Source organism: Anser cygnoides, chromosome Z (assembly GCF_040182565.1).
Source record: "Anser cygnoides isolate HZ-2024a breed goose chromosome Z, Taihu_goose_T2T_genome, whole genome shotgun sequence".
NCBI classification, from domain to species: domain Eukaryota; kingdom Metazoa; phylum Chordata; class Aves; order Anseriformes; family Anatidae; genus Anser; species Anser cygnoides.
The window spans coordinates 6,811,147-6,838,924 of NC_089912.1; the positions used below are offsets into that span (position 1 = coordinate 6,811,147).

General features: G+C 36.6%; 1 protein-coding gene across 2 annotated transcripts in view; it reads left to right on the forward strand.

Annotated features, from left to right (window-relative positions):
- Positions 1–27,778, forward strand: part of EDIL3 (EGF like repeats and discoidin domains 3) — a 270,841-nt gene that overhangs the window by 145,784 nt on the left and 97,279 nt on the right. For both annotated transcript variants that reach the window (XM_066987842.1, XM_066987843.1), the window contains one exon: positions 23,239–23,352. In XM_066987842.1, the coding sequence (XP_066843943.1) occupies positions 23,239–23,352 (114 nt within the window). The remainder of the gene's footprint in view (positions 1–23,238; positions 23,353–27,778) is intronic.

Genomic DNA, 27,778 nt, shown 5'->3' on the forward strand with positions numbered 1-27,778 from the left:
ATCATGAAAAGGTAAATTAAAATAACTTCACTGCGAGACATGTATCTTCATATAAACTGTTAAGATTTCCAGATTTTTATTTTTTTTGGACTTCTTTCATGTATCATATTCTGCTGCTAAATCAATTAAGATAGGTGATTGATTTTGCAATCAAGATATGTTCCCAAGGCTGGCATTTTGTCATTCTTATCAACAAACATCCTGTCAATATTTCTGAGATCCCTCAACCTTTTACCCATGTAAATAATTAATATGTAAATTATAAAAGAGATCATTAACAACTTCACTGATTGCATATCCTAGATTTATTTCAAAACTGGTACTAATTGGCACTGGTAGTCTGAAAAGATTCTAACTCTGCAGGGGCAAAAATGTGAAAATACGTCTGCTAATGGAAGTTTCCCATTTCAGGGTTCATAAAATCACCTATGCCTGGATAGGAAAGACTACCTCAGGTAGAAACCTGGGGAGACTTTTGTGGTGATGTCCATGAAGATGCTTATGCATGGCAATCTGGCTTTCAAACCTGTTGACGGTATCTAGTGACAAGCAGAGAGGAGCTTGCAAAAACTAGCTTAAGGCAATTTTACCTACGGTCTTTGTACACTGATAAAGCAGCTCTTCCAGAGAATAACTTAGAACACTTAACTTCCTGAAAATTGCATAAACTTACACCCAGCAACAGGAGGGTGTACTCTGTTGGTGTGATGCTCATTCATAAGAAACAAATAATTTTTATCTTCAGGATCATTTTAACTGTGTTTATGTGGCAAGGCTTTGGTAGCAGGGGGGCTGCAGGGGTGGCCTCTGTGAGCAGAGCACAGCAGCTGCCCCATGTCAGAAAGGAGCCAGCTCCAGCTGCTCCACAAGGGACCTGCCGCTGGCCAGAGCTGGGCCGTGAGTGATGCTGGTTGGGCCTCTGGGAGAGCAGATTTAAGAAAGGGAAAACAACTGCTGTGCAACAGCATCTGGGAGAGAGAGGAGTGAGAAGCAGCCCTGCAGCCCCCAGGTGAGTGCAGCAGGAGGACAGGAGGTGCTCCAGGCAGGCAGCAGCAGTTCCCCTGCGGCCTGTGGAGAGGCCCCTGGTGGAGCAGGCTGTCCCCCTGCAGCCCACGGGTCCCACACGGAGCAGATCTCCACGCTGCAGCCCGTGGAGGAGCCCCCGGTGGAGCAGGTGGATGTGGCCTGGAGGAGGCTGCGGCCCATGGAGAGCCCCCGCAGGAGCAGGCCCCGGGCCGGAGCTGCAGCCCGTGGAGAGGAGCCCACGCAGGAGCAGGGGGTCTGGGGGGAGCTGCCGCCCGTGGGGGACCCGTGCTGGAGCAGTTTGCTCCTGGGGGATGGATGGACCCCGTGGTACGGAGCCGTGTGGGAGCAGTTCCTGAAGAGCTGCTGCCTGTGGGCAGCCCCCACAGGCTCAGTTCGGGAAGGAATTCCACATTCCTTCCCAAAGGCAGAAAAGGGTGGATGGAGTTTGCTTTTAGTTCTTACTGCTCTAGTCTGTTAGCAATATGCAATACATTACATTAATCTCTCTTATGGTGAGTCTGCTTTACCTGCGATGGTAATTGGTGAGTGATCTCCCTGTCCATATCTCAGCCCTTAAGCCCTCTTTCATCACATTTTCTCTTTCAGTTCCTTTTAGGAAGGGGAGTGAGAGAGTGGTGTGGTGGAGTTTAGCTAGCCGTCAGTGTGAAAATGCCACATTGTGTAAATACACTTTAACTTTTGATTAGTCCTGAAGTGGTCAGGCAGTTGGACTTGGTGATCTCTGTAGGTCACTTGCAACTGAATTTCTATTCTATTCTATTCTATTCTATTCTATTCTATTCTATTCTATTCTATTCTATTCTATTCTATTCTATTCTATTCTATTCTATTCTATTCTATTCTATTCTATTCTATTCTATTCTATTCTATTCTATTCTATTCTATTCTATTCTATTCTTTTCTTTTCTTTTCTTTTCTATTCTTTTCTATTCTATTCTATTCTATTCTATTCTATTCTATTCTATTCTATTCTATTCTATTCTATTCTATTCTATTCTATTCTATTCTATTCTATTCTATTCTATTCTATTCTATTCTATGGCCTTCTCATTCATTAGAAAGAAGCATGCAATGATTTGATGCACTATAATTCCCTTTTTTAAACCATGGATTTCAAGAAAGTCAATCTTGATTGATCTTTCCAATTTTTTATTGAAAAAGGCCTGAAGAAGTACTGCTATTCATGAACCAGCATCCATTGTTAAATCATTGTCAATTTCACTAATCACTCTTCAGCATGACAGATGAAAATGCTGGACAAATAGCTGCTGTTCAGATAATTAATGCCTTCATCTACATATAGAGGGATTATATTCTCACCCACTAAAGCAGGCTAAAAGTACAGTTTTCTGCAGAACAAGTCAAAATCCATGGAAATACCCTGGAGGCATGAGATGGATGGATTTTCCACAAAAGAAAACAAAAATCCATAGACTGGGAGATACCGATAATATGCATTATTGTGATTATCAGATAAAGATTGCCTGCTGAAAAAAAATACAAATCTCAGGCATTATCAACAATATATGTCGAAGTGTGTGTTTCTGGCTGGCACTCAAATAACTGAAATGACGGAAAGATCCAACCAGAAAAAAATCAAACTGGAAACACGAAAGAGTTCAGATTTAAGGTTTTGGTTTGGAAGTGATTTTATATTCTGAGCATCATTAACACTGCCAGACATAACTAAATGCCCTGCACTCCAAGAGGATTAAGGCTTATTAAACAAATACATTTGATAATGTAAGCAATGTCTTCCTAGTGTTTTTCCAGCATTCTCTGCTTTCTACCTCCACAGCATGGAAGGTCTGTGGCATTTCAAGCTGCCATATTAATGTATTGAAAAACTGCATGAAGGGGAGGCCACATGGCAGAGCATCAGCTCACATTTTAATAGTATGTTGAGGTATCATCTGAACTACAAGTAGGGTAGTGGCTTATACATGCAGGACGGGAAATGGAACAGCCAATCTCCATGAATTTCTGACCTAGTTGAGATGATGTATAAACTAAAGCTTCAGCAGAAAATTCAAATCTAGGAACTATTACATCTACTAGGAGCTATTGTATGTGAGGAGGATGTGGCATGGATTTTGTTACAATGAGCAAGCACTCCTGCTAAACCATTTCCAGCTGCAATTTGGTGGTAGAGCAGTCCAGAAAACATTCTCCACGGGAGGGTTGTATGCAGTTATCTTGCTTTGGAGGCTAAAACCAAGTGCATCTCACACAGATGCAGTTTTTCTAAGCCAGCAGGCCCCTGAGCCATGTGGACAAATTTAATATAGTAGGGTAGATGCAGATACACTGAACCAGATGTTCACCCCATGCTTCTGGTGATGAACACTCACTATGGCTTCTCCTGCAACGTATGTTTAGGCTTAGGGAGTTCTAAATGTAACCCAGGTGTTTCTTTTTACTTTGTGTTGGTTGTTTTAGTTGTTGTTGTAATTAGCTATTTGTATCGTTTTAACAATTATATTAATATTAAATTATATAAAGTAGTAATAATAAGCTATAAGGTATAGTAATAGCAAGTTACTTGTAGGTGTCCTAGGGAACAGATTCATATAAGCATTGTTTACCTGAATTCTGAAAACTATTCCCATGTCTAATTAATTGCTTAGATAAGAAATGAAAAAGGGCAGACAGACTGTTACTCATTTGGTAACCTTCTAGAATTTTGCTTAATTGAAATGTAAAAGAAAACAAGTAGTTTGAAAGATGTCTATAAGAGATCACCAACAAAGAAGAAAAAAAGCCAATAGCCAACAAATACAGTCAGAAGAAAAGTCAATCAAACATTATTCCTAAAATGGAAACCATAATAGGGCAAACTGTAGAACATAATAAAGGCATAACCATACACCAGGTGTAGGAGCAGCAATGAAGCAGATGTTTGTCACAGTTATAGAAGTCCAGGAAAACTTCTGTGTGAAACTGCCCAGAAAAGCAAATTCTGTTAATTGAGGTACAAATTGATGAGGTTGTCAAATGAGAACAGAGGAAGATTTGATGATGCATCTTCTTACAATAAGTGGTGAGATTGAACAAGAGTGACAATAATTTGGGGGCTGTTGGAACTTGGGGTTTTGTTTTGCTTTAAATCCAAATAAATATTTTTGTTTGGGTAGTCTACTTAGTCACCTAGTACTTGGAAGGAAATAGGCCAACACTTCACAGAAAGTCTTAGGACACACCCACCATGAGAAGAGGGCATAATTTGTCCCCTTAAGGATTTTAGTTTGTTCTGTAATAGCTAGAGATCGGCTTAAAATCTCAGGTAGGAAGTATAATATCCCTTCCAATTTTGTTTAATTCCTGTTATCTTTGGTTATACAGCACTGCTTATTCTTCTTATTTGTACAAACTTGTAATATATTTTCTTATTCTCGTTAAATATCTGGCCTCAACAATTGCCTGATGCATTGAGTTCATAGTCTAATTACACAGTATATTGAAAAAAAATCCCTTTTCAATTTCAAATTTGATGTCTTTCAGCATCTTAAACTGTCTCTTTCTTTGTTCATTATATGACTAGAAGAAAAGAAGCTTCTTAGTGCTTTCTGTATGCCACTTAGTATTTTGCATATGTTTGTCATGTTTCCATCTCACTTTTTCCTCTACAAACAGCTTAATTTTTTTCCTTTTCTTTTTCACATTAGAGCTTTTCCAAGACTTTTAATGGTTTCTCAGTGGCTTTCTCAAAACTATCTTTGTTGTGCGGTATATTTTAGTGGGACAGTGACTCGTACAGAAGACAAAGCTGTACCATTTATTTGGTAGAAGATCCTTACACCATTTTCTATATTCTTTATGCAGCATTTTGTTGGATGTTTCTTTTCATTTTTTCCTGTTTTAACCAGAGCTGGATGTTGAGCTGAGGCTTTTATTAAATGCTCTACTTTGATGTCTAAGTTTCTTTCATAAAATGTCATAGTGGGAGGAAAGGAGATCTTCCCGATTGCTTTTGGATTTTATAGGATACTGAACAGAGGGGTGGGTTTCTTATGACCTGTAGACTGACTGAACTGTGCAATGATTGGTATTTAAAAAAAAATAAAAAGTGTGCTTTATGTTATAAAAGTCACTTCAACTGTCAATAGCCATTATAGGAATCTTTTGTAGGAGGGCAAATATCTCTTCCCTTAATTACTGTCTTTCTTAAGGATCAGTAGTATTAGTTTACCATGGAAATAAATTAATGCTCAGAAAATATATGTGTTGCCGTTTGACTGCTGAAGGAATTTTATTTGTTCATGTTCTGCTTTAAAAAGATAGTGTAAGAAAAATATTTTGCACATTCCTCTTTATATTTGAATTAATAATGAATACTGAATTAAAAATGAACTCTTTTAATTCAATAATAGAATTGTCATGTCAGCTTTACACATTCCCTCTTAATATAAAAAGTATAATATGCTTTTTCAGAATGAGAATAACTGTTTATATTCCTGAATGCACTACAGAAAATATTAGCAATGAGTTTTGCTAACACTGCATGCAAACACATTTAATAACAACAACAACAACAAAAGATTTCCTTTTAGATGTTCAGTAACTAGACTGCTCTTTTGAAAGCAATGTGTAAGTGGTCTTAATGTGGTTTGGAAATGAGAATGTGGAGGAGTGTATTATGTTTATATAAGCTGTTGTAGTCCTTTTGTAACAGAGAAGCATTACATCAAAATGGAGAGTAGCTTGAGGAATTGTAGGAAGCTCTTCAGTAGCAGAAGGGGAACTGGACGCTGCGATTAATCTGGCCTCTTCCACTCCTACTTTTGTGTTGTTTTTTTTTTCTAAAGCTACCATACCAGTGTTTGGAGTTTAGTATTTCTTAAATGTCTCATGCTTAAACAGATTTCATATAAAGGCGTGATTGTGCACTCATCATTTGAACTTCAATTTACTTCAACAGAAATTTTTCTTGGATAAGAGTAAAAGTGAATCTGGTATCTCTAGATATGTTATGCTCAGTCTTTATGATTTACTACTGCATTATTCCATGCAATAAATATAAATATTTTCAGTTTTCTTCAAGTTTATGCATTCAAACAAACAAACAAAAAAAAGCTGTTATCTAGGACCTCAGTGTCATTTTATTATTTTGTGTTGTTCTTTCTTGGGTTCTCTTTCACACTTACAAAAAAATACACGTTCATTTCTGTTGTTACACAAAGTGGTACAGAAGTTGTCTTCACTGGAGAAGGTCATGTTGTAGTAGATAAACTCTATTCTTTCCTTCCATTTTCAGAACTTAAGTGGAGAAAATCTGCATTTTTAACGCTTCACTTTTCATATTTCCAAAATTCAATATGATGATTTAGACAGCTTTCCAGAAGTGTGACCATTGTCCAAGTTCATTTTGTTCAGTCTTTGTCTTCTTCATGGGAATGCTCAAAATGCTATCTTAGCAAGTATTTGGCATAGTAAGACTGTCATAAGGAAAACATATTTAAATGGAAAAATAGTGATTAGAAAAGCTAACCACACCTTGTTTGTTAGTGTGGTCTTATAAATAGCTTTACCACTACAAATTAATTTCAGTGATTGCAAGTTCTTACCTTCATGTTTGTCAGTTTGTCAAGTAGTATACTTTGTGAATAAGCCTGCTTACCGTCTGTTGGTACTACCCCATCTTTCTAACTGTGAGAGAATGGTTATTACTGAGAGCAGTATCCATGGCTTTCTGCACAGTCATAAGCCCTTTTCTGAAAGCTTTGAACATGTGTTCTTTGATGCAGCCTTGAAATGATAAGTGACTTATAACACTGGGCTGTTCCCAAACTGTCATTTTCACAATTTTTCTTCAAGAAACTGCATCAAGATCAAGCTCTTAAGACAGGGTGTTAACCATATTATTACATCTATAGAGAATTATTATTGTACAATATATCTGCAACTCTGACCTGTTAGATGATGCAGATGAAAGACAACAGTTACAGAAGGTCAGAGGAAAAACACAAGAAACCTGCAGCTGAGCATATCATTTGTTCTCTGTTCCTTCTCCCCAATTTTTATGCCCATTTAGGTAGGCAGAGGAAATTATAAGACAATTTCAGCGATTGTGATGTTTTAGGATCGACACAGCTATGCTTAGAGTTTTAAAGGGGGGATTGCAGATTCGTTACAGAGGTACCAGGACATTTATGTGAGGAAGATAATGAAGATAAATGAAACCTTGAAATGAAATCTCATTATTTAATGAGACAAAACTTATCATTTAGAATTTTGTCACACAGTGGCACAGTCTGATCCATCTGTGTAGGAAGCAGCTGTTAGAAAAAAAAAGATAAGTTTTATCATTTAAATGTTTCTCTTGTTTTTTTTTTTTTTTTTCTTATTATTGTTCTCCTGCTGTAAGAAATACTGTTCTGAACCATCTGTGTATATGGGTGTATCAGGGATGCAGAACGAAAATACTGTGTATGTGTTTTGAACTCTTGCTGGCAAATGGCTGTGCAGTTCTCTATGTAGAATATTAGTATTTCCATTGTTCATTGAACTAGTTATATAACTGACTTTAATGTTCGGCACTTGAACAATTCCCGTGGCTCTTCAAAGGATTTTGCTAGAAATTAAAATTAAGACAAAAAAAAAAAAAAAAAGAAGGACCCAGTCCTCAGGTGTTTTTATACAACAGACCCAATGAACAGTTTGAAGAAGGCAAAGAGCGCTATCTACTCTTTTGAAGTTTTAAGTAGTACTTACTCATGTGAATACACTTTTGAGGTCAGTGAGTTTATTTGTAAGTAAGTGATATACAGAGGGAAAGAAGGATATAGTCAAGCCCATTACCTGTGTGTTCAAAACTTGAAAAAAAACCCACAGTACTTGGACTTGAAGTGCAATATAATGAGATAATATTCTAATAGCATATACCATTTTGCATTACAGATGTATTCCCTTTGTATTCATAAGATATCTCAAGCAAAACTAATGGTGCCATCACATTAGCATATGAATACGCAGGATATTCTATCTTGCGTTTATTCTGATGTGTTAAATAACAGACTATTTTTTCTGTAGGGCATCTAGATGAGTGTTTTAGTTGAGGAGTGCTTTTTTTTTTTTTAAAGATCTCTTGATCATCTCCACTTGGTATGCTTTGCTTCATGTGACAGAGTGGTCTCAGAGCACAATAACTGGTTCCCTTTGAGATGAATACAATCTAAAAGACAATAGTCTGGTATTCTAAATTCCCATGTTGCACACTAGGAATTGACACAAAACACTTCAGTGAGTAAATAGGCATTCAGTCCACCCAACCAGCCTAGATCTTGTGCAGAAAAAATATCCCTGAGATATAGGTAATACAGGTACTGTGCCTTCCACTCTAATCATCACACTCTATGAATACAGTTCTGTAAGACCACTCTAATTTCAAAAACAGACATAAGCTGTCTGTGCCTGTTTTTTGTTTGTTTTTCAGGTGCACTGAAAACAATGAATAGATCATGTTTCTCACCCTTCTTTATGACTTCTTAATGTCTGATGACATGAGAGGCACATGAGCTTCTGTAGTCTCACGATCTGAAATCTGGCCTGATTTTTTTTTTTTAATCCTTTTGTGTGACTGCTTGATACTACCAAAGGTGATGGTGCTCATCATCCCTGAGAATATATCCCCATCAGATTCAGCAGCCTACCTTCAGTATGAATCATCTCACCAGGCTCGTTCAGAAGCGTACAAACCAACCACAAGAAGGGACTTTTGGTGGGATCAGATCACTGAGTTGACTCCCCATGTAGCCACACATCAGCCAGGTCCTAGAGAAGTGGGGACACAGGAATGTGTTTAAGAGGTGGAATTGCCAGCTCTCCATTTCCATCAGATTAGATAAGTGCTGTAACTGATGCACACCTTTTTGGTCACTGCTGTTAATAAAATAGATACTCCTCAGGCTTACCAGAGGAGTTTATTAGTTCTCACAGCAATACTTTTCCAGCCAAGTGCTCAGATCTTCTGCGACTCTGAGTGTCAATAGTTACTTATCATCTCAGAAGGACTTTTGCTGCTATCTGTGCTTTGGTATGAATGAGCAAAAATGATAGCATTCAGCAATTGCCTTCTTACTAGAAAGGATTGGATGTTAATCGATGTTGCATGGTCCAGATGTGCATGCTCTGCACCATAAAAGAGAACTTAAATTGCTGTTTTCCTGCAAATAATAGATAAGTTTTGTAATCTTGTCAGATTTCATTTTATCCTCAACACAAGTCAATAAGGCATCTGGTTCTGAAAATGTGTTCTATTTGATCCTTTCTTGTATTTAATGCTATTTGCTGTATATGCATACAATTATTACTCTCATGCAGTTTTTAGAGTTTAATTAAAATAATTAGAAAATATCAGTAGTTTTCATTGTTAGAGGAGAATTCATCTGCTCTTTTCTCATCCATTCTATTTTCTTTGTCAATCATACTTAGTATGAAAGCAGCATCAAAATAACACTGCAGGAGAAGACATACATCAAAATGAGGAAAAAAGTTAAAGGTGAAAACAGTATTTGTATCTGACTTCATTATTTCAGTGCCCTATCAGAGAAAAAGCCTCCTTCCATTTCTCAGCAAAAATAGAGATGTTTTACAGGGATCATACCACCCATGGCCCTAAGTTCTGTGCAGATGATATCTATAAATTGGAAGGCTGCTGAACATAGACTTGGAAATGCATTAACTTATTTGGATAGGTCTTATTTGATGTGAGCATCAAACAAAGGTGACGTTGCCTGGCCCAGCTGCCATAAATACAAGTTCCAGTTCTGAGAGGTGTTTTTAGTTGCAGGACGTAACAGCGCTGTGAATCACGAAGAACAACAAGGGTGTATGTGCCCTGAGATAATAGTGCTGTCAGTAAGGTGGAGACAGAAGTCACTGGAAAAATACTTCCCTTCGTATACTAGACAGTCATTGATGATGTGAGGAAACTGCTTCACACACATATTGCATCCTTTGTGGGGAAGGAGATCAGGTTTTCTTTTACACCTTGGCAGAGGAAGAAAGGAAATTTCTGTAGTCAAAAACATAAAATGATGGGTAAGTCGTTAATAGTGCTGTGAATTTGCCACAGATAATACATTCTACATAGATATCATGTATACTTTATGTGTACATATAACAGAATCATAGGTTGGAAGGGACCTCCGGAGATCACCTCTTCAACCCCCCTGCTCATGCAGGGACAACCAGAGTGCTTTGCTTCAGGAGCAGGTTTTTATATCTCCCCAGATCTCTCTCCAGCATGTCCATGTCTTTTTTGTAATGGGGAGCCCAGAACTGGACACAGCACTGCAGGTATGTCTTACCAGTGCAGAGCAGAGGGAAGGATCACCTTCCTTGATCTGCTGACAGCACTCCTCCTAATTCAGCCCAGGCAGCCGCTGGCCTCCTTTGCCATGAAGGTGTGCTGCTGGCATGGTCAGCTTGTGTCCACCAGCACCCCAAAGCCTTTCTTTGCACACACAGCTGCTTTCCAGCTGGTTGGCCCCTGGCACGTAGTGGTGGTGCATGGGACTCTTTGTCTCCAAGGCCCAGACCTGCTGGTTCACTTGTGGAACCTCACAGGATCCCTGGCAGCCCAATTCCCCAGCCTGTCCAGGCCCTCTGCATGGCAGCACACCCGCCGTGTGGAGCAGTCACTGTTCCCCGTTCTCTGTTAGCCACCAATTTGTTGAGGGTGCACTGGGACACAACACCTGGGTCACTAACAAAGGCCTTGAACGGTGTTGGACCCAGTAGTAAGCTCCCAGGTACACCACCAGTGACTTGCCTCCAGGTAGACTTTGTGCCACTGATCACAACCCTCAGGGCCTGGCCATTTAGCTGATTTTCAGTCCACCTCACTGTCCCCTTACCTAAAGTGTACACTGTCAGCTTCTATATAAGGACCTTATGGGACACAGCATTAAAAGCCTTAATAAAGCTGAGGTAAACAACATCTACCTTGTGTCCACCACACCAGTGTCATCATTGTATAAGGCAATACCTGGTTGGTCAAGTATGATTTCCTCCTCATAAATCTGTGATGTCTGCATTGCATGGCCTTCTTGTCCTTCATCTACCTGGAAATGCTTTTCAGGATGATTTTTTCAACTAAGTTCCCTCAAGTGGGAAGTTCTGGGACTGAACTGAAGACAGGTTGACTTTCCTGTAGTTGCACAGGTCCTTCCTCTTGCTTTTTCTGCTGTAAGGAAGTTTATAGTCATTATAGGGTTAAAGATTTCCGTATAGTTATAATAAACATATTGATATGTTACAGTTGTTAGTGTCCATGGCAATTGGTTAATCCTGTAATAAATCATCCATTCATTTATTAACCTTCCATATAAATGATTTATAAACGTGCTCTTGATCTATTAAGTGTCCATGTATATTAAATGCAATAAAATGTAGTACTCCACAGTCACTAGAGGGGAAAAAAGATTAGAGAACTATGCCAAAAGATCTTTCTCCTATTTATAGCGTTAGATTGTTTCTGTGATTAAATCTAACAATAAGAATAATAACCAGTAAAACATACATACACTTATGAGTAACTGTGAGTATGAATTTGTAAGGTTAATACCTTACAAGTGGATTTAAGGTTAATACCTTATAAAGGGTAGAAATGACCTTTGTGCGGCTCCTTTATGTGCAGTTATGCAACGTAAGTGCACTGATGTCCCACAGACAACTTTTTATGAGTGCAGAAATGAGATGTTTATAGATTGGCCCTACAGCAGTACACTTCACTGCATGTATATCTAATGTAGACATGTGAACAAATATAACCATCTGTTTTAGTTGTTTTCAAACATCCATCATCATATCCTCCAGGACTTGTTAGTCTAATAACATTTTTCAAAACACATGCCATAACTGTGCTCAGGTGAAAAAAGATGTATCCTTACATTCACTCTATTCTGAAATGCATAAACAACTGCATTTTGAAAGAACACATTTGTCTTGGGATATGTGAAGGGAAATATGTTCATTTACTGATCTGGTTTCAAAATTGTTTTGAAAATAATTGGACTTCTTGCCATGAGACCCCCTACACTTATTTGTACAGATAATCCAGTTAGAGGTTACAGTCTAATGCTGGATAATTTTTTACACATGAAGCTGACAATCTGGGAACATTGCTTGTAATAAAGACTGATTCACAACTTGATTCACTTTTCAGTATGATTTTTTTCTTCAACTATAGCTAAAATGGTTTGTCAGATGCTTGTTATAAATAGCCAATTATTTTAATAAGGTTCATTGGAAATGAAAGGAATTGTTGCCTTAAAGACATGCTTCTTCACTGTAAAATTAAATGATAAATTACTTAATGGGATAAAGGTTTCCATGCCAGTATATATTAAAAATAATTAAATATGAAAAATCTTTTTTATTTTATATAAAAAACTTTTAAAGCACCAACTCTTAAAACTAATAGGAAAGGTCCAGGGAATGTCATTCCAAAATTCTATTAAATTTAAATTACCTCAGCTGGAAAACCATTAAGTATGCATTTGAACAGGTAAACAGAAGATCAGGAAGTGCTGGCATAGTCCTGTGGTGGAAGTGTGGCTGCATAGAGAAAATTTTTAATAGCTTTTTAGTAGCTCCAACTGAAAGGTAAAAATTTTGCAAGACAGCAGTAGGAACATATTTGATTCATATTTTGTTGCGTGATCAGAGCAATTGTCAGGTTTTTGGTTTTTTTGGGGGGGGGTTGCTTTTGTTGTCGTTTTTGTTTTTGTTTTTAACTTGTTTTATGGGGATTTTAATACAGAAACATGGATAGAGAAGTATCATGGAAATATAAATGAAAATAAATCCACAGATATTGGCAGAAATGCAACAAGATGTACTGTGGCAAAGATTCCTGTAGAGCCCTACCATATTTAGGAGCTGATAAAATTGTTTGAAGTCAATAGATACTTTTATACTCACTTTAGAAGCTCCTACTTGACTTTTATGAACTTAATTCTGTGATCTTAGCATCCTTTTACATAGTGTCCAGGGAGTTCTAAGAAAACAAACAAACAAACAAACAAAAAACTTTTGAGTATAAAAATGTTGAAATTAATATTTGCTCTCTTCTTGGAACACCTGTGTGCTTTGTAAAATATACCTAAACACATAAAATATTGTATCTGTTTATATTGGTGTGATGCATAAATGTTGCAGTATTCACAGAGATATCTGATGTATATTCTTATAAGTTGAGTAACGGTATTTTTCTATGCAAAATGCCAAAAATAATAGTATCCTGCAAAATATTCTGTTATGTCTTTTTCTTGATAATCTTCTCCTTCTTCTACAGTTCATCTTTAGCATTATGACAACTGTGGTTATAGTTACTTTTGTATAGAAATTCACTCATAAATGATTTTGAACTTTAAATTGAATTTGGAAAAATTTATTCAGATGAGGGTAACAGAGGGAAAGTACCATTACAAAACATGAAGAAAGCTAGAAAAAGCTATATATATATAAAATATATCTGTCTTAAAGTGTGATTTTACAAATAGATGCTACCACTCATTCACTGATGCTGTAACAGCATTACCATGAACAGGGGTGTAAATAATAGGTAGAATAGGTGCTAGATGAACTACAGGAGAAATAAATTATTCATGGTTAAAAATAGTATTTTCTTAAAAATAAAGTTCTTACATTGCATGCTTTTAAATGTCATAAAAAAATATATATCCTTTCATTTTCACTCTAAAAACTGTGTTTTCCCTACAAATCAAAAAGAAGTCAGAGTTATAGCTAAATATTCCAATTTTCTTGAAACAAGCTGACCTAAAATTGTTTCAGAGACCTCTAATGGGGGAAATAACACTTGATTTTTTCCTAAGTAAGGAAAAGAATCAGTGTTTACAGGTGGCGTAATGTCTTTTTTATCTAAGATAACGTGTTATAAAGACACACTGAAAAAAAGTGGAAATTCATCTAAAGCCTAACAGAATGTAAAATTGCTTTGAAAGGAAAGCATGAAAAGCAAGGCCGTTATATTAGGAGAATGCTTAAGAGGCAGTTTCTGACAGAACTGTAGATGTTAGCAACGAAACTCTTCTCAAAATTGTTTTTGTTATATGATTGGACCTTAATATACATTGCTGGTTACAAGTTTATCTCAAAGTTCCTGATATAGTCAATCCAAAAGTTCTGACATATCTAGACTTTATTTTTACTTCTTTGGCCTCCCTATGTGGGGTATCTCCTTTGAGTTCAGAACAAAACTTAGGTAAGTTTCTTACATGGCTTACTCTCTTTAGTAGAAACATATGATACTATATACTATATATTGTAGTGGATAATTCAGGAAAAATCCTAATTAAGAGATCTGTGATGGATTGTTCTGGAGGACATTTGCCATAATATGTCATATCAAATACTTGCAGGAGAAGGAAAACTGTAGAATCATGACAGTAGGGATAACATAAAGTTTTGCCTTTAAGGATGGGGAGCAAGAGGCTAGTATTTTTTTGTTCTCGAGCATAATGCTGTTTTCTGCTCTTTTTGAAGATCTGAGAATAAGAATATCTGAACAGTGAATCACTTCAGTATGACATTACAGTTGAAGTTTCCTGCAGGTTATTTGGCACAAGGTTTTCAGAGCCTTCTGTGGTCAGGAAACTAGCTTCCAGAAAGCAATCAAACCACTAAATTTTAACAGATGTCTGTTCTGTGATGAATACAGATTGAATACATCTAGTTCAGATTTAATACTGTGTATAAAAATCTGAAATTTCATGGGAAGGTACTCTGTTCTTTTGAAATGTGTAACTCGGCCTTGTACCAGTAATTTACTAGTGTTTGGTTTTATATTATTCTCATTAAATCAAGGAATTGTTATAGTTGAAGATATAGTTCATTTTTTGTTTACATTACAGCCAAACACTTCCTCAGAAACAGGTTAGAAACCTTAATGCTACAATTGACAATAAAACTGTTATTGTGGTATTTACTACTTACTCTTCAGTATCTTTTGACCAAAAGTTGGAGGTGATCTATCTGTGCTTCCAAAGTTTTTGGTGATGCTCACTGAATCTTTAAGTACATTTTTTTTGAAGTTTCTAGCTTTATAGAAAAAATTATGTTGTACCTCTACAATTTAAGATTGGTTTAATAAACCACAGGAACATGAGAAAAAACAGTTGACAATTTTGGAGTGTAAATATTTTACCAAAATAATAATAAAAAAAAATAACCAAAAAGATTTTTACCAAAAATAAAATATTTTACTACTTTTAAGCTAGACGTGTTCTTCTGTATGTGAATCGATATAATCTTTCATTTGATATGATTTAACGAAGTACCTCTCTGTTAAGATGGTCATACTAAATTATCTTTTGAATCAGATTCTTTGCCAAATAAAACTGGTAGTATTTCATTCATTTCTATGCAGATTCTCCATGAAATACATCAAAAAAGTTGGCACTTGTAGAAATTGTTACAAATCTGTAATAATAAGAAAGAGTACGTAGTATGACTTTCATGGTATTTGTTATGAAAGTAGTAATGAAAAGTCTGAGTGCTTGAATCCTAATGTTTAAACACCAGGCTACTACACAGTTCTGCAAGCAAGATCATCCACTTTTTTTTTGTTGTTTTTTTTTGGTCTTATAGCACTTATGCATGTAATTAAGTCTTTCAGGACCAATATGCAAGAAACAAACCAAAAAATGTATATGGAGAATACTTTTTAAAAATCTGTCAAGAACCATCAAGTAACTGTAAGTAAAGCTAAGACTAAGGTCCAGGTAAAAGATAATTATTCCATACTGTGTTTCTCTACAAGTTTCCAAATGTAAATATATTTACATACACATTTCCAAATGTATTTACATCTGGAAACTTGCAGAGCACAGTGTTATTTAGAAACACACTTTTATTTTGGAACTCAACCAGTGAAGTTTGTAATTTTTCTGTTTGTTAATAAAAAAAAAAGGTTGGTTGGTTGGTTCTTTTAAGCCTCTCATATTGTAGCATGATCTTTATCATTTTATAGTTGTGGTTCTTCATAGAAGCCAGGTTATAACAGAGGTTATACCCAGTTTATCTTCTGTTTTCTATATATTGAATTGACTTCACTATGGAAAAAAAAATATTTGCAGTTTTACTGAGGCACAACTGGGGTATGCCTAATGAATGCCCCCTAACAAGGGCCAAGTTGGCTTCCAGTGTGGAAGCTTGAATCATGACACTGTGGCTAAGATGGGCCAATTTTTTTTATGAAACTAGAAGACTGATTAAAATATGAGTTTGATCCAAGATGAGCTGACAACATGTGATAGGGAAGCCAGAATAAGTATGAAATCAAAGAGTAAAGAAAGAATTTCTGTTGGCAGGAGGGAACTTCAGGAAGTCTGTACTGGAAGAGGTAGTCCTGGATCAAAAATAAGGGCTCAGGTGGCGGGAACTAGGATTTTGGGCTACGCAAAGAACAAGCAAGCAGGAGACGGGAACAAGGCACTAGTGTGCATTTACAGCCAAGAAGCAAGCTGCGCTGGCAAAAACAGCTGATCAAGCTTATTGGTCCCTTTGCCACAAAAAGTCAGGTTGATTTCACGTAACTTGCCAAATAACTCAAATTACTAGAAGTAATAGCTAAACATTTGATTATGACAGTTACATGACTAAAATGCATATTTTCTTTGACATTTTTTTAGGAAAGGACATGTGGTTGTATTTAGCAGTTAAAGTCCAAAATTAGGAATATGTATTTTTAGTTATGTTGGCTAGTGCAATATCTGGTTTTACTCATGTTTTATTAAATAGAGTTTGTTTTGTTTTGTTTAAAAAAAAAAAAGAAAAGATATAATCCAGAAAGCAAAGACTAAAAACCAAAACTCTGCTGCAAAGTGATTCTCCAAATTAGTATGTAATAGAGTCAACCAGTCTCCTACCTGCCCTGTTTCTGACCACATAATTCAGTCCAGGTTGGATGGTGACTGTGCCTCAAATAGAAGCATGCATGCTAGCTTTGTAGTTGTGGTTTGACTGTAGGAAATGTAAGGTAGGAAATGTAAATTTAATCATCTGCAGAATATAGAGAAACCTGAACGTAGCCTTTACTTCCTAGTCAACTGTCTTCAAGCTATAATTGAAGCAACAATCTATTTTCAAAACATGGTCAGTGTTTCTTTGTTCCTGTGTCACAGTCAATTTCAAAGTCTGTCTTCAGAAGAGAAATCTTGGGGAAGGGCTTTTTTTTGTTTGTTTTGGTATGATTTAGTTTTTGTTTGTTTGCTTTGCTTTTTAAGCTAACCTGGACGCAGTTTAGAAATACTGACTTTTCCCATGCTGGTGTTTAAGCTCTCCAGGAGCTCATTTCACTCAGCACTTAACAGACTTCCTAGGTTCCTCCCCAAGGAAGTGAATTCTGTGGTAGCAGCCAGGTATCTGTGTTTTAGTTACTACAATGCATAAGTATGAACTAAACTTTAAAGTATGGCCTGACTTTAAACCTAAGCTTACCTGAAAACTCATGAGTAACTACAGTGATTTCACTTTGTGTGTGCTTAACTTGCACATAAAGCACACCCTATTAGTGGAGGTAAATCAATTGCATTGTCAGTGAAGAATTCATACCTGACAACATAAAGATAGATTTTCTGTAAAAGTCTTTAGGAGGAACTACTCCAGAAACTCTGGCCTTTAAAATTTCTATTTCAATTTCCTTAGGAAAATACGTCAAAGTTTAAAAGGAAATATTTGTATTTCAGAAAAAAAAAAAAAAAAAAAAAAAGAAACACTTAAGCCAGTGTAAAGTTTAGTATCATAATTGGCACATCTAGAAATTTGAACGAAATCCGACCACAGTTCTCAGAAACCATTTTTAATTAAGTATGCTACATCTGCACATTCAATCAAATGAAATAATGAATAGTAAATTTAATAATTCTGTAGAACTTAAGCTCATTTCTTTAACATGGTTCAGTTTACTATCTTTCCAGCTAAAGGTCTGTTCTTTTCTCAAACACGATGGAAGAATGAGCTTGTCTTTCCTCATTTGTCAAATATGACATATTTGTTTGAACTGATGGGACTGAAGGTTCTCAAATTACTGAAATAAAATCACTGTAGGATCCAAGTAACAAATGTAATAATAGAAGACTTCATCTTTCCACACTGATCATAGCTAACTGCTCCATAGGGATAGAATACGAAGATTGCTTTAAAAATATCTGATATGTAAGGTTCAATCTTTTTTCTACAGGCAATATGAAATATGCTAGAAAGTTGTGCATTTTTCTGTACATATTGCAATATGAATGACAAACTAGAAAGAAAATAAATATCTCGAGAAGATATTGTCTTTACATAGAAAAGCTTTTAGAGGATAAATTACTACCTTTATTTCACCAAGTAGAAGATAGTTCATATGTTCACTTAATGTTTTTCAGTTCACAGTGACCTTGGTATTTTTCTTCCATGAATGTGTTAGCCTGTATTAAAATGATGAATAACCTGCTGAAAATGGAAGGTTAATGGGCTTTGCTTAAAAAGGCAAATAGGGAGCTGAAGTATCTTGTTAAATTTTATAAATACATATAAAGAATTTAATTTAGAACTGAGCAGGTCTGTTCTTTGGTCATTTCCCTTGGCAGGTTTTATTTCTAGCACACTGCTCTGTTCCTTCTCTACTTCCTCTTTAATAGACAGAAATTCAGCTAAGGACCCCATGAATTTTTATTAGTGCAGTATGCGATATTTTTATAGGCAACAACTAGTAAGACACAGGTGATTAAAAAGAAGCTCAGAGATCAGTAACCATCATTAATTTTAGTATAAAACTCTGAAATTTTGCTAGTTCAAAGAAATGAAACTAGCCTTCATGCTTAGCTGAAGGTCTGCCCCTGTGTTTCTGATCATAGCAACATGAAGGTTACCACAGAATCACCGAATGGCCAAGGTGGGAAGGGCCCTCAGGAGCTCATCTCGTCCCACCCATTCTCCAGCAGGGCTACCCAGAGCAGGGTGCCCAGGCCCATGTTCAGGTGGTTTTTGGAAATCCCCAAGGAGGAGACCCCACAGAGTCTCTGGGCAGCCTGTGCCAGTGCTCAGCCACACACACAGCACAGAAGTGCTGCCTGGTGCTCAGGGGAACCTCCTGTGCTCCAGTTTGTGCCCACTGCCTCTTGTCCTGGTACTGGTCACCACTGACAAGAGCCTGGCTCCATTTTTGCACCCTCTCTTCAAGTACATTGATGAATTCCATTCCCTTTCACCCTCCCCAATCCCGTAAGCTTCTCTAGGCTAAATAGTCCCAGCTCTTTCAGCCTTTCCACACAGGAGACAGTTCCAGTCCCTTCATCACCTTCATCACCTTCATGGCTCTTCAATGGACTTTCTCCAGTATGTCAGTGGACTGCCTCCAAAATGTCTATGTCCCTCTTGTACTGCGGGGACCAACGTTGGACATAGTACTGCAGGTGCCACTATGTGGCAGCTCTTGCTCACTCTCCCCAGGTGCGATGGGGGAGGAAATCGGAAAGGTAAAAGTGTGAGAACTCATAGGCTGAGATGAAGACATTTTACTGGGTAAATCAAAAGCTGCACATGCAAGCAAAGGAAAACAAGGAATTCATTCACTGCTTTCCATCAGCAGGCAGGTGTTCAGCTACTTCCAGGAAAGCAGGCCTCATCACGCCTAAGAGTTTGTTGGGAAGACAAACGCCATCACTCTGAATGTACACACACACCCCTCCTTCTTTTCCACTGCTTTTACTGAGCATGATGCCACATGGTAAGGGACATCCCTTTGGCCAGTCGGGGCCAGCTGTCCTGGCTGTGTCCCCTCCCAGCTCCTTGTGCACCCCCAGACTCCTCGCTGGTGGGGCAGCACGAGCAGCTGTGGAAAGGCCTCTGCTCTGCGTGGGCACTGCTGTGCGACAACTAAAAACATCGGTGTGTTATCAGCATTGTTTTCGTCAAAAATACAAATTACATCTTCAAACAAGCCTCTACAAAGAAAATTAATGCTATCCCAGCTGAAAACCATGACATCCTTCTAACCCTGTATCGTCTCTGAGAGCAAGGGCAGAAGAGGCAACAGCAAGAGCACATGAATTTGATGAGTTTCTGTGATATTTCCTCCTCATACACACTCAGCATTCATAGGTCAATCGATCAGATGAGTCGAAAGGTACATCCCTGTTTTTTTAACATTTACAGACTACTTCCTATGGCTGCTAGAACATGACTGAGCTAGATTTTTTTGTAGCTTGTCTGATCAGTGGGTGGTATTTGCTGGTTGTCATGTGCTTTAGATGATTGAATGGGAGACAGCCGAGTCTTCTCTGAATATTGCCATTATGTTGTGCCGGGTAAGAAAAAAAGAATGTGAACTGTTTTCACAGGACAGCATGATACAGATGAAATGAGCTATTCTGCTGTAGTAATGGGGTGAACGAATGCAGAGAAGGGGATATGGATGACGAATGGCAGGAAACAGTGGTAGCTAAGATGGGGGCCTGCTACGAGCTGAACACTTTGCATTACTGCACTTTAAAAGTGTTCCATTATTATCTTCTGACTAAAAACTTAGACAAACAGCTTTTATTTAAAACTCTTTCATTAGAGTTGCTTTCAGTTTGAGGTAGAATCTGGAAGTTAATGTTAAACCTCAGATTTAACACTTCCATGAAACTCCATATAAGAACTAGGACACCTCCCTGCTGGAAAGTTTCCAAGAAGATATGACTGTCTCTCATATATGAGAAATTGGTGAGGAATAACCATTTACATCAATACTTTGGATCTGTCTTTGATTTTTTCTTCATATCCTAAAATCATGCTTCCTCATCAGAAGTATGGCAAAGATTTGCTTGGGCAATTTGCATTATACATATATATGTGTGTGTGTGTTTGTATGTGTGTTAAAAATATAAGAAAAATGTTCATCTTGCATACCTTCTCAGCGAAATATGAATAGACCTTCACTTCGTGAAAAGAAATAGCTCACAAAATGTTTTAAATATGTTGCTTGAAAAAGGTGTCTTCTCACCATAGTTTGGGCAGAGTCACATATATCTAATGCATCATTATTCAAATAATGGTTTTGTGTAAAATAAGCAAGTAGTTGTAAGGCAACTGTATCAATTATTTGTTTAAAATGCATTGTTCCTGTGTTCAGATACCTGTACTGTTCTTGTGCTTTGGGTCATATGTAATCTACTTCATTTCTTGGTAGAGTAATGTACATTAAGGAAATCACTAGAATTTGTGCAAATTTGCCTATGTGCAGAACATAAATTAATTATACTGCTGTACATAATAAATGCTATAATCTTTTTAAAATCTTACAGTGTGTCTTTATCTGCTTGCAGATAAAGAAATGCTTGTAGATCTGTTTGCAGTAGCTTTTCTTCTCGAACTTCTTATATCTGGAACCACAAAGGCAGAAAGTTTAATTCTGCCATAAAATCACCCTTAAAAAAAAGGACATGTCTTTGGAGCATTCTAGTAAAAACAGATTTTGATTTTACCAACTTGCATCTCACTAAAATAGCACATATACCACTCTGGGTATGTGGAACAAATACTCAAAGAGTGCAAATGTTGGGAGGGGGCAGGAGGAAGGGGACAGAACGACTAAGTGAAGAAGCTCAAAAGCTTATACATTTCTATCTTGGTGTATTGTGCACTAAAAAATTAATATTGGTACATACAGTAGCCCAGCTTAATTCATTCTACAAGAGTACTTGCAAGAGTCACTTGTTTCATTTGTAGCAAATCTTCCAACCTGACAGATACTCAGCTTTTAAATTTGCAGAAAAGCTGGAGATACAGACTTCCCCATAGGCATCACAAAATTCATATCTGTGGAAGACTTGTGTATTAAAACACTGGTTTCTTTTTTTTGTACTTAGAATTCTAGTAAACATAAGATGTAAAATGAAACCACAAAAGCTACGTATTCAACTACCAGAAATCAAGCAACTTTGTTGACAAAGCTGAATTCTGCCTCCTCTGCATAAGTCTTATCACATTGGACTTAGGAAGTGGCATAGGATCCTCTTTAGTTTGTATATGCCAGTCCAAACCAATTTTGCATTTTGGAGACAGAAACAGATTCAATAGGACAGTATTAGTTCAATTCATAGGCCATTTGGCCCATCAGCTAGTGCATGTAATTTATCTCTGTTAAGTATCTTCTTATTTTAATATATTTCTGTGCTATACACCTGTGCACTTTATCATCAGCTGCATCCAAAATGAACATGTACTTAAGCAAAAGTGAAGTGGAATTACATCACAAGCTAAAGATTGCTTTCTTGTTTGCTGTTTGCATTGTCTAATTAATTATATATATATAAATTATAATTATGTCCAATTAATTGTATGCACTGATACAGTTCTTTGAGACAATACTGTATAAAATCCACACATTTTCAGTCTATATAGATTAAAGATAAACATACAGATAATTCTACGAGATATCATTATCTTTCATGTGTCTATTTGTGATGACTGAAAAATAATATTGCACTTTAGAAAAAGAACCTGATATTATATTTGAAGCTCACCGCGCTGAAAAACACGGAGGACTATTCTTGCAGTATTTGATAAGAAGTACTGAGAAAAGGAAATTCAAATGAAATTAATCACTTTTCTATCTTGAATTTCATAAAATTTTCAAGCTTCTAGATCAAGCCATTAGTTTCAATTTGCTCACTAAGGCATGCACAGAAGGGAAATTTTTTAGACAGTTAAACAACCTTGTCAATTAGATGTTTAATGAATTAAGATGAACTGAGAGACATTCTCAAATGGCATCTGTTGATAAAGAAGTAGCTGCATTTCTTGAAGTTGCAAGTGTCACTAATGAGTACTCTGTTAGGACTAATTGAATTTTTGTATTTAAGGCCAAGCTGTGACTTGTAGCTCTGATGTCCTCTAGAAGCTACAGTGCAAATCCCTGACCAAAAATTCAATTCTGATGTGTGATGGGACACAGTAAAACTTCTATAGGTATATGAAACTAGCTAAATTTGTGAGAGACTGCTTTGATTTTTTTCCTAAAACTTGCCCAGTTTAATCATGTACTTTTCTGAGCATGTTTTCTGGGCAAAAGAATGAATTTATGTCTTTCAATGTTGGTGTATAAATAGTTTGTGATTTAGTGCTTTAAAATATGTGCTTATTGCTTTTAAATTTTTTCTTTGCTAATCCTGATGTTATCTTGTGTGCTTCCTGCAGATGTAAATGAATGTGAAGCTGAACCCTGCAAGAACGGTGGAATCTGTACAGATCTTGTTGCCAACTATTCCTGTGAATGTCCAGGTGAATTTATGGGGAGAAACTGCCAACAGAGTAAGTATTGCCATGTGTTTACATCTCTTTTTTTAAAAAATGTTACCATTTTCTTTGACAGAAACAACTACAGAATACTTTAGAAATATTTAACTAGTCTACAAATACATAGTGCTTAAAATAATCATGTTATTCTTTTCTGAATGGGGGGAATTTAAAAGATCAAATCAGCCGGGCATTCTAGTAAAGCATCAGATATAATGGAAACATTTGCATGGTAAAATTATTATGTAAGAGTCAAATGGAAAGCTGTCTGTAGTGTAAAGAAGAAAAATATAAAAACCGATTTGCACTAAGGGTTCAATCTATCCAAGTATTATGTCTTCAACAGTAGTTATTAGCAAATACCAACAACTGTAAGAGCAGGGCATGGAAATACAATACTTCCTCTGATGTGTCTGCATCATCTGACTGTTTTCAGCTCAGGGGAATTCCTGAGCCTAAGCCTGGGCGTGCTCAATTGATTTGGTACCTGGAAGAATGGCTCTCAGAGGCTTGTTCTCCAAGATTTGTTTAACCTCTTTTGAATTCACCTAAAAACCCATAATACCCTCTGGCAAGGTGTACCACAGATTGTCTACCCATTCTGTGAAAGGAAAACAACTGCTTTTGTTGTTGTTTTTTGACTCTGGCTCTGGTTTTAATTGAATATCATGCATAAAACAGGTGTCAGGCAAGTAAGGTACAGACCTGAAAGGAAGACAAAAGCAGCCAGGTGGGAGATGGACCACTGGTTTACAGAGAATTCACTAGTGGAGTTAATCCAGGAGCTGTCCTGGGAAGAGCTGTCTGTGCTTTTATGAATAACATTGATTATGAGTTCACTATAAAGATCCGATTCTGAAAGTCTGGGTAAGCCTGAAAACCAAAATAAGATCAGACAGATTTTATAAAGATTATAAAGAGTTAAGGTAAAAGTAATATCTTACTTAAGTCAGTATTTATAAAATACTTTAAAATATATTCAAATACTTCAGTTATACCACTTTTTATTCATCTATATTCATATATATTCAGTATATTCATATGTACGTTATTCAGCTCAGTGTATGAAGAGTTATAAATAAATAACAAATGATTAACAATGGGAATAATGTTTGTATTGACTGGAGATCTCTGAACTACCATTGTTGAGGAAACTAACCATATCCTTCTCCTTTGGCACAGTTCACAAACTTTTAACACTCATCTGCTTTTGAGCTAGCTTCAGCACAGGTAGCATTAAAATGGTAACTCTCCTTTTTTATGCCAGCAATATTATTCTGCAGTATACCAGTTCCTATAGCTGGTGTTGTAAATATCCACTTTTTTCATGAGAAGTTTAGTTATGCCATTACACCTAATTATGTAATTACAGGTAGTAATTACACATTCTAATTACACCATTAGAGTATTACACATATTTACAGTAATCATACAATTAAATACTGTTACACTAATTATGTAAATGACTGATTGCTGTCTCAGAATTACCTCACAAAGCTCAAGAATTGCTAATCCACATCACAAAATATGTAAAGTATCCTAGACAGAGAAGAAGAAAGACAAAAACATACCATGCAGTCAGCTTTCTTGTCATTGCAAGCCTATTCTCTAGGATGCATTTTAAATGATACATCTAGATTGTATATCCTAAATACGAATGCTTTGTAATACTGACCTGTTATGTTACTTATCAGCTTGCAGTAGTTTGATGTTATTCCTAGTGCTTCAGCTAAATTTTCTGTTTTTTTATTTTTCTTTTAAATCCACCACATTTCTCTTAGGTAGTCTCTTAAATAATTCCCTTCCATTTTGGCTCATGTGTAGCACTCTTAAGATGTGAGACAATGGTTACATTACACCCAGATTCCGTGAGCGCTGTGGTACACTCACCCCAAATCCTTCTGACTAATCCCAAAAGCCTCCCCTAGCAGCTAGTGCAGCTAGAGCTTGGAAGCATGAACTATATTTGGACCACCATGACCACCCCCTGTGTCTCCCTCTGCAGAGGATTTGGTATGGAGTTGCTTTCTAGGTGCTTAGCCATGGAGTAAAGTTCTCAGAAGACAAGAAGATATCACCTGGCAAGCTGATGTGCTTCACAGTCCAACAGTGCTTCTGCTTCTGTGGGGCCTTTTTAGCTTTTATTTACCTGTTCTTCTGACTATGAAGTGCTGACCTGACCTCTCAGGTTGTTTTTTGTTGTTGTTGTTGTTTTTTTTTTTTTTTGTTTTCGATTTTTGTTTTGTTTCTGGAGAGGTTTAAATTCAATTTTCATTCTTCTCTATTAGCTATTGCTGTCTTTAGCCATTCAGGCATAAGTGATGTTAAAACCAGCTTTTTCTCATTGCTGCAAAGCACAGGAGGAGGCACAATCAAAGTGATGTGGAATACAAGAGCACCTATTGCTTCAAAAATATTCAATTGTTCTGGAATGAGCTTATCAGCCTGTTAGAGAACCTTTACTGAGCATCTGGTATTTACAAAATTTGCCTGCAGATGTCTAGTAACCATAGAATAGAAAGATAGAACCTTTCTGCAGCCTCTGGAGGTAAAAGCTAAACAATATTAATTGCACATTACTTTCCAGATTTCTTAAGGCCTCAGCATGTTCATTGTTACAGCTGCATCTCCTTCTGTTCTTGTACTCTCCGAACCTATTTCTTGCTTCTGTGCTGAATGCAGGCTATCAATGATGATTACCTCCTTTACAGCTTTCCTTAGTCTTGTGCCTCTATAAATAAGTACTAGTTCCAAGACAGATTATCCTGGGCCTGAATATTTTACTTTCTGGATCACAAAATTCTCTTGCAGGCAACAGGGAGCCACTTTCATTGATGTCAGGCTGTTTGCATTATTTAATATGCCTCTGTACTGTTAAAATCTCCCATGAGCAGCATGGATTGTGAACTGCAGTAATTTGTGAGTAGTTCCACAGGTAATTTTGTGTTCAGTTTTTATCTAGGAGATGGTACTCTACGGTGGACACATCACAATTTCACCATTGTGCTTTTGGAGATATATTTTCCTAATTGCCAACCATTACTGCCATGAAAACATATGGCAAATTTTCTCATGCTTTTTCTTTAAAGATATAGATTAAATTAGTCACTATAAATATTTGTGACTTATACTATAGATCCTTCACCTCCTTTTCTGTGTATTCAATGTACCCATGTGTAGGAAGACTAAATTCAAACGAAGTGCTCCAATTTAATTTGTATAACATGTCACAAAACCTGCTCAGCAGTGTACCTTCACAATATTTTCCCGTGTTTTATGTTTTAGTACACTGATGTTAATATTACACTTGATCATCTTCTGCATTCCTCTCCATGGAAATAAAAGCAACAATTTTTTATTTAAATGAAAATGTACCTTCTTTCAGTGTCTTCCATACTGAAAAATTACCTAAAGACCTGGCAAATCTAGACAGAAAGAAGCTTTCAAGACTTCTGCTTGCGTGCAGCCCTATACTCCCAGGCTAGATTACCTGGGATGATTTCTAGATGACCTATACATTATGACTTTAAACTGAATCAAGATTTCCTGTTGCTCTCTTATCCAATTCATTAAATAGGTAAGCTCTTGTAATTACTTTTTAATTCCAGAAATTTCTAAGCAGATTTTCAATACTTAGTAGGAAATGGAACAAAAATATCCTACCCTGTTCTGCTGCCTAAAGCAGCCTTGCTTCACTGCTTCTTTGCCTGTCTTGCTGCTTTCATGGCTGCTTTTTCTGAGCTGCCATGTTATCTGTTTGCATTGTTGTCCCAGCAAAAACTGACCCAGGAAATTTTAAAAAGTAATTAATAAGATCAGTTCCTTAATCAGGTGAACTGTATGGCCCCACAAGCACTAAACCGGTACAAAGGAATGTCATGGGTCAGAGCCTGGGCATAAAAGCAAGACTTAACACCAGCTGAAAATGTTCATCAGCCTAATCAAGAGAGTAGATTTTTTAGTTCATGTTTAGGGCAAAGACAAGAATTCATTGTAGCTTTTGTATTTCTCTTATTTCTCTTCAAAGTTCATATTTGTAGGCTAGAATTTTCAGCTCGTTTGCCAAGGATACTACAAACAAAAATTTGGTAAATATATACATTCCTGTTTGTCATTATTTGGATAAGTTCAGGACTTGGTGCATGGAAAAATTAAGGAGATTATATGTGTTTGTGTACGTATACATATGGACATGCGTTACCCTTAGAAAACAATTTACTTATTTAAATGTATGCAAGGTGGATAATCTATCATTCATACAATGTCCTTGCTAGTTTAGGGAATAATGTGTGGTTAGTCTTACAAAAATGTAAGAATGGAAGAATTTCTGTGCCTAAAAGAACTGTATCAATTTAATATAAAATTAATGCTAATACTTGATTTATGTTCTCCCAGGATTACAATAAAGATCTTTTAAAAGAAACATATTAGAAATACATTT